This window comes from Lissotriton helveticus, chromosome 1_1 (genome assembly GCF_964261635.1).
Source record: "Lissotriton helveticus chromosome 1_1, aLisHel1.1, whole genome shotgun sequence".
Classification (NCBI taxonomy): Eukaryota; Metazoa; Chordata; class Amphibia; order Caudata; family Salamandridae; genus Lissotriton; species Lissotriton helveticus.
In genome coordinates, this window is record NC_136057.1 from 1,885,336,630 (window position 1) to 1,885,344,299 (window position 7,670).

General features: G+C 38.9%; 1 protein-coding gene across 1 annotated transcript in view; it reads left to right on the top strand.

The window, feature by feature from the left end:
- LOC144765829 (uncharacterized) overlaps positions 1 to 6,879 on the top strand; it is a 52,788-nt gene extending 45,909 nt beyond the window's left edge. The window contains exons 2-4 of the mRNA XM_078650339.1: positions 1,784 to 2,126; positions 2,498 to 2,596; positions 6,453 to 6,879. Of these exons, the coding sequence (XP_078506465.1) occupies positions 1,784 to 2,126; positions 2,498 to 2,596; positions 6,453 to 6,724 (714 nt within the window). The 3' untranslated portion in view covers positions 6,725 to 6,879. The remainder of the gene's footprint in view (positions 1 to 1,783; positions 2,127 to 2,497; positions 2,597 to 6,452) is intronic.
- The last annotated feature ends 791 nt before the right edge of the window (positions 6,880 to 7,670 follow it).

Consider the following 7,670-nt stretch of genomic DNA (forward strand, 5'->3'; position numbering starts at 1 on the left):
CCCAAAAATTTATTTTTTATTTAACACCATTCCTTTATACTTTGATCAAAATACCTTAGCCAAGTTTCAATCAAATATCTCATCTTTTATTTGGAACAATCATCTTCCACGGATCGCCTGGAAAAAACCAAGACGGCGACGTGATAAGGGTGGCTTGGCAGCTCCAGATCTAAAAATCTATGCTTGGGCCTTTCAATTATCCCACTCACGAATGCTGTTGATGGGTTCCGTAGCCTCGGGGGTGGGTCTTATGTATGCAGCTATGTTGGAGGGGGAAAGAATTAATTATTCTGGTTTTCTTTTTAAGTTTGGTAATCCTAAGTTTAAAAAAAAAATTAAACTGAAGACCCTACAAGGTTTTGCTAGAACATAGGCTGAAGTCATGAAAACCATAAAAGTAAATTACTTTTGTGAAAAAACTCCGTTGTGGGACTTGCCCGAAAATCCTGCCTGGCTTGATGACACCCTAGCAATCCCTCTGAGAGAGGCAGGCTTGGAAGTATGGGGTGACCTCTTTTATGAGGGAGATCTACTTTCGTGGGAACATCTGCAAGCCAAGGTTGGCCCTCATTTTTCACGTTTCAAATATATACAGATTCACAGTTGGACTGTAGCCTATAAAGCATCTCCTGCCAATAAGAATAAGTTTAAACTTGGAGGGCATAGCCCATTTATCTCTGATTTACTAAACAGAGGTCCAGCAAAGAAAGAAATATCTAAATTGTATAATTTTATTCTGGAGGAGTTAGATGGGGACTTTGTTTTGCCAGAGTCATTATGGGGTTCTGTTCTGATGGATCTGAATTTACAAAATCTTTGGATGTCTTCTTTCGAGCTTCTGTGGAACATTGTCAAGCCATCCTGGCTTCGCAGAAATCATATTTTTACCCTGCATAGGGCATACTATTCCCCTCTAAGACTATCTAAATTCGCAGGAGGCCAGTCAGTGTCTTGTACTAAATGTGGTTTGATTGCTGCTTCGGATACACATATGTTTTTTGAATGCCCAGTATTAACAACATTTTGGGAGGATATCAGCAATTTCCTCACAGAATCATTAGGAAGACCTGTCACAATGGATTTGTCTCTAATAATATTTGGAGTCCTAGAAGGCGTACAATACCCACCCAGATGTCTAGTCTTTTATACCATCCTGCTCACAAGAAGAGAGATCTGCAGGAAGTGGAAAGACCCTTTACCTCCCACTTTTAGAGATTGGCAAAACTCAGTATTGCAGACCTCAGTTACAGATCTGGCCAGATCTGGTAATCACAGAAAAAGGGCCTTTTGGCATCTACTCTCGTGGCTTCAGTGATTCATCCGGGGGTTCCCCCCCCCCCCCCGAGTCCAATGATTGATCTCCTATGGTGCTTCTATATTTTGTACCAATGGAACAGCCGATATCCGGTTCATGCCTGGCCCCCTCTTGGCTGCTAAAACTACCCCAAGGTTTGCCACAGATTGGCAAATCATGGACTCTGTGCCTCCTTGGAATACAGTTGAAAGCTGAGGGAGAGGTGGCCCCCATAAGACTTGTGTCCCTTCCAGTTTTTCAGATAAACTGAGACAGCTATTCTCCGTTAATTCCTTTGGTACTTTGTCTATATGGTAGTTATGAGGACAAAAAAGAAAAAAAAAGACATGAAAGAAGTTGATTATATTTATGGATAAATAATTATCATTATGCATATGGTTCAAATGTTAAGGTATTTGAAAAATTCTTCAAAAGCAGTACATCATAACTATGTAAAATAGCGATTGAGTTTAATTTTTCCTTTCCTAGCTTCGATTTATACTACCAACGGAAGCAGAATATGTGGGCATCATCAACCAAAAGGAAAAACAAGGAGAAGATTTGCATAAGCAGACCAAGGAAATAATTGTGCGCGCGCAGGAAAAACAACAAGAAAATTTTAAAAAGAGAGTTGCACAAAAATATACGCCTTGTACATTCACACAAGGACAGTCAGTGCTACTGAAAAACTCCAGGAGGAGTACAAGGAAAGGAGGTGTCTTAGAATATAAATTTACTGGACCATATACCATTTTAGAAATTCAAGGAAAACGTGTATGTTTGCTTAATTCAAGGCCTTATAAGTCGAGCGACATCAGCAAATCACTGAAAGGTATGTTTTTTGTATTTACATTTATTAATTTGCAAATGAGTTCGAATGATATACCATCACCCTGAGCAAAGTGGTCAGGACGTGTTTCTAAGATATTAAGTTAACAAAGAGAACGCGTGATTTATTTTCGTCAGAAAATATTTCTTGTACATTACATTATGTTATATAATTTTTTTTGGTGACAATATTTTGTTTGTGAGGAAATTATGAGCTGGGTTTGAAATATCAATGCTGATTTTATATACTGAGTTGTTATTAATGGAAAGAAAGCTCTTTCTGTATGTGTTGATGTTTTATAATTGTGTCTCTTTTTACAAAACAATGTATATCATTGGTAATATCTTTATACAAATAACAAATTTACTTTCCAGAAGCCACAGCCACTCATGAATATCCGAAATCTAATCCAATAGAAACACTTTTAGATGAAAATGAGGATTTACCTGAAAAAAAAAAGTTTAATGATGGGGGTGAGTTTACTTTTTTTTACAAAAACAAATACGTAAAATTCACTATTTTATATTCTTTACCAAAAATTGATAATCAAGATGTAAAGGTGTTCTCTCAAGCGTCTTTGTTATAATTGATGTATTTTAATAATTGTATATCATAGTAACTTAATAATTCAATATTTTTCGAAAAAACATTTTGTTTGGCCATGCAAACATGTAGTTTAAGTACATATTTAAGTTACGTGTGCTGCGCTGCGGGCATGTCAACAGACGTTTGAATATGGAGCTCACGCATAGTTCACTTGCAACGGCGGCTGGTCAGCCATGCACAATGTGACAATGATCAGCTTTCTTAACCTTCTCAGTGTCCCCCAGAGCCGGTATACCTACGTCTAGCTTTTTGCACTTTACAAATACTGCATTTACCTACTTATGATAATGCATATTTGAAATTGTATTTATTAATAATGCATATTCGAATTTCCCGGGTGTTATTGCCAAAAGTAACATACCAACGGTTGGGCGGGCAAGGCTGAGGAGGACCAGAGGTAGGTAAACTATCACATGATGGTACGGTCGCCCCTACCATTGACGGATAGTGCTGCAAATTGCCCATGATCGTCCTTCCAGGTCTTGGTTACTATTAGAGGACAGCTTTTATTGATCTGGATCCCAACCACTCTCAAAACAGATTTGAATTCGGCATGTACCACCATTTGTAATCCCCATCTGTCTAACACATTAGACGCTGTGCCGAACAGGTGTGATTCTTTAATGAGGGGGACTCATGGGTCAGTTGCTTAAGGTATTGTAATACTAATAACCTCTTGATTTTGTTCCACAGTCTGTTCACATTTAAGGATATTACTGTTAGGGGGGAACCCAGTATTTGTGGGTCTTTCATGTGTGGCCGGGGAGGGCTCAGCGTTACGTGCCCTAGCGTTTAAAAACAATAATTCGACATGGGAGCATAGGGTAACTAAGGTCTCCTTGTGGCATCGATCTACTGGCAAAGTATATTGGCTGTGAATATTCTTTTTGAAGTTGTGTAGAAACAACAAACCAAAAAGTAAACTGCACCCTTAACTCCACACCCCTCCATGCTCCCATGCAGGACGGATTCCCAAAGCCCCACTACACCAACATTGTAGAGTGCTTCAGTACAAAAAAAATATCTTGCATGTGTGAGGTGGACTTTGAGATGTCCCTAGAGGATCCACATTGTCAACAACATTTATATCTGTATGCAGAACGAATATCAATGTTGGTCCCTTTTACTGACCCAGTCCTTCCCACAGCAAGCAGGACTGGATTGGTTGCATGGTGCTGTCCATTATGAACTCAAGTCTTGCAGTCCCACTCCGGCAGGTCCCTCTGTTGTACCGTGGACTTCCTTTCTGGCAGTTTCCTGACCTCACCTTTCAGCTTGCCCTTGGGGTGGTTTTTGCTTCTCGCCACCATCTTTTTCCCTTGTCGCGTTGCCCCTCTGTGAGCGCCTGTGTTGTTGACTTGCTGGTCTTACTGTACGTCAGACATTGCGCCATCCCTCTAGCCATTTATGTGCCTCATCTGGCGCTTTACAAAAAAAATGTTTTTATGTCCGTCATAACATGCAGCTTACCAGTAAAGAACAAAATAGAGTAGGTCATTTTTCTGAACAATTATTTTTTTATAAATTAAAGAAAAATCATTCTTCTCTTGGGGACTGCGACAGTATAGTCAGGGAGGAATAACACCACTGAGTTCAGGATGCACAGCGGCAGGCCACCGGCGCCGACTGTACAATGACGTCGCGTTTGCAAAAGTAAAAAATGCGTGCCAGTTATGCTACGGTGTGGGCACGAGGATTTGGGAATTCCGCAAGGGAGTCTATGTGCCCTCTCGACCAAGAAGAAACTGGATAGTCCCCTCAGCTGGAGCCTCGTCTTGATGTTCTCTTTGACATAAAACCATTTGCGGTCCATTATATCTATCTTTAATTCCCTTAATCATGACGTTCGTGCTCCAAGAGCATACTTATTGCTCACCCTGCTTCGCTGCCATGAGCATGTTTTCTGCTTCTCGTTGCTTGATTTTTCATTTTATAGTGGCGTTGTCTTTAACAAGGGATGACGTTTAATTTTGAACCTCATGTCACTCTAGTGGCCATTTTTGGAAAATCTGCACAAAGGAATGAGATGTCACCCGTGATTGATACTACTGTTTTCTGTACATTTGTGAGGGCAACTATAATGTTCTGCAGTGTAACTTCATGTGTGCCTTGCTGTTTGGGTGTCTGCTCTTTATAGGCAGACATATTGGGTAAGGCTCGATAGTTTTGGGAATACGCATATTGGTCTAATTTGAGGTGCTGCGGTTAACCCGGACACCTGCCCCACATGAGCGTGCGAAGCATGGGCAAGGGATGCCCAGTCCGGGTGCAGAGCATTATTCGCTGCTGCCAGCTGTGTGGTAGTACCACTGTACAACCACACCGTGGATTGTACCACTGTAAAGGAGAGCTAGAGCCGCAGAAGCATCGCCAATCAATCAAAACCCTCTGCACAAACTATTTTTCCATCTTTTACGAAAAACAAAGAAGTGCTTTAAAATTATCCCTATGCATGTACAACATGAACCATAAAAGAAATTTCACCAGATATAATGCACCAGAAACTCGGCTTCCAGTGGCCTGAACACTCAATCTGCACACTACATGCCCCTGTGAGGCCATCCAGAGGCATAATAATAATTGCAGGCCGATGCATTTTGTGCACCACGTGGGTTGCCCCACCCCGGTGAAAGAGCTTTGCCATCACTTGCGGATGGTCTCCATTTCATCTCACTAGTGCATACTTTTGGCCACTGAAAATAGATGTAGTGGCCTTTCGCAATGGACAATCTAGATCTGAATTGTTTTAGTCTTGTTTCATGCTCCTGGCTGAAGCAGCTGTATGCGCACCTCGGTTTCATTTCCACAAATGTGTAATTTCAGGTACTAAACAGGTGTGATAATACGGTATTTCATAGTTGTCCGCTGCAATCTTAAAGTGCAACTACGGTGTTTGTGTTATAAAGCACACAACCTGTTTTTACTTTTAACTTTGCCACTTCTCTTGTTTGTAGGTTATCTTCTTAAATTAATGTTGATTTGAAATTACAAAAGTAGATTAGATTACATACGTTCCATTTTGTTTTTTAAAAGATCTATATATTATTGAAGGTAATATAACTCCTTGTTTCTTACAAGTGCTGTTTGATTTTCATCATAATACAATTTTTTAATTTTGTGCTATCAACAACCCTAAGGCAGGTGATGGAACCCAGCAATTGGGATGTGCTCTGTCTAAAAAGGATAAATCGAGAATTTTAACAACACTTTTGCAACAAGGGGCGGGCCAATAAGTTGAAAAATGCAGATTGTTACATTGGAAATGAACCCCGCTGGCCTAAAAAAAAAGTTTGCTTCCAAACAACAAATAAATCTCTGATAAACAATCACAGATTATCTGTTAGAAAATAAATTCATAATCACAAAAGTTGGAACAGAATGTTTGTATGTATTAATGTCTAACAGTACTCGTCTAGAACAACTAGTTTTATCCTTGGACAAGATACACATTGAGTAAGTGGTAATAATCGAAGCCTACCATGTTTGTGGGTCAGCCTTCAACATGGGGTTGGCGGCTTTACATTCCACATTGTAGCAATGTATGAGTAATGTAAATTAAATTGAATGTTTGGCAATAATTTTAGTCTATATAAATTCAAATATATTAAAATAAATATATATCATTCAGTTTTTTTCTTGGCTTATTTAATGTAAGTTTTTGAACGTAGTGTTTGATTTTTGGAAAAAGTTTTAAAATTATGTTTATCGCTTATGTTTCCACAGAGTTAAAAAAACATGCCTCTAAAGACGTTGAAATTGTTTTTGCGGTGTGGCGTAAACCAGTAATTGGACGTTTGGAAGCAATAGTCTCAAACTTTAAATTGTATGATTCATCATTTGATTCTCTAAAATCAACCAAATGGATATCTGATGAGGTTGGTCTCTATTTCATGTATGCACAGCACATGGCAGAAGAAGAAATAAAAACATTTATTATCATTGTAAACGAATTTAAACAATTTCCAGCGAATATGGATGTTTTTGAAGTGAGATAATAGAAATTGATCGTGTGTGTTTATAATAGATTTTTAAGCTTGCGAACATCATGTAATTACCCGCACGTTTACTTTTTCCAAACTCAAAAGTTCTTTTACAAAAAAAAATCATATCAAGAATTAACTAACAATTTTCATGCACTGCTAGTATTGAAAATTCCTTACTGTTCATGAATAAATGTGCATGTCGGTTTCAGTGCACAAAATATCAAACCCTGTCTGTATCCACATTTTTAAAGGATGTACAAGTGTCCCTGTATGCACCCCTCGTCTTCCTCTCCGCCACAGTTTAATTGAAATGGAAACCTCTATCTAAAAGTAGGTGGTGATGATACTCCTAATATGCTTTGTGTTAGCCTGGTGAGTACATCAATCATATATTTTCCTTTGACTGTGATGGCAGTGCTGCTGGTGTGGGGGATGCTGAACCACCACTGATAACCTTCATACAGTATTCTTGTTTTCAATCGGACTGAGTGTAAATCAATCTTTTCTGAACTACTGACTTTTTTTAATGCTAATTCCTAACTATATAAGGCCTGAAACCTATGGTTTTTTCAGTGAATTTGCAAGGTTTTTTAAATGTTAATTCCTAACTATATAAGGCCTGAAACCTATGGTTTTTTCAGTGAATTTAAAAGGTTTTTTAAATGCTAATTCCTAACTATATATGGCCTGAAACCTATGGTTTTTTCAGTGAATTTCAAAGGTTTTTTAAATGCTAATTCTATTAGCGGATAACGTTTAAATATATTAATATCCTAGTGGCACCACCTGAGCACCCTAAGGGGTCAGGGTGTTTCTACCCTGCCCCCTTTTTGTGTTCTACACGTTTGTTTTTCTGCTTTTTTGTGCCTCAGTCTATTAAGACCCAAGATGGATCCCAACACTTCCTGGTTAGAAGTGTTGACAGCCAATGAGCATGCAGCTTTCTCAGGAAGGCATG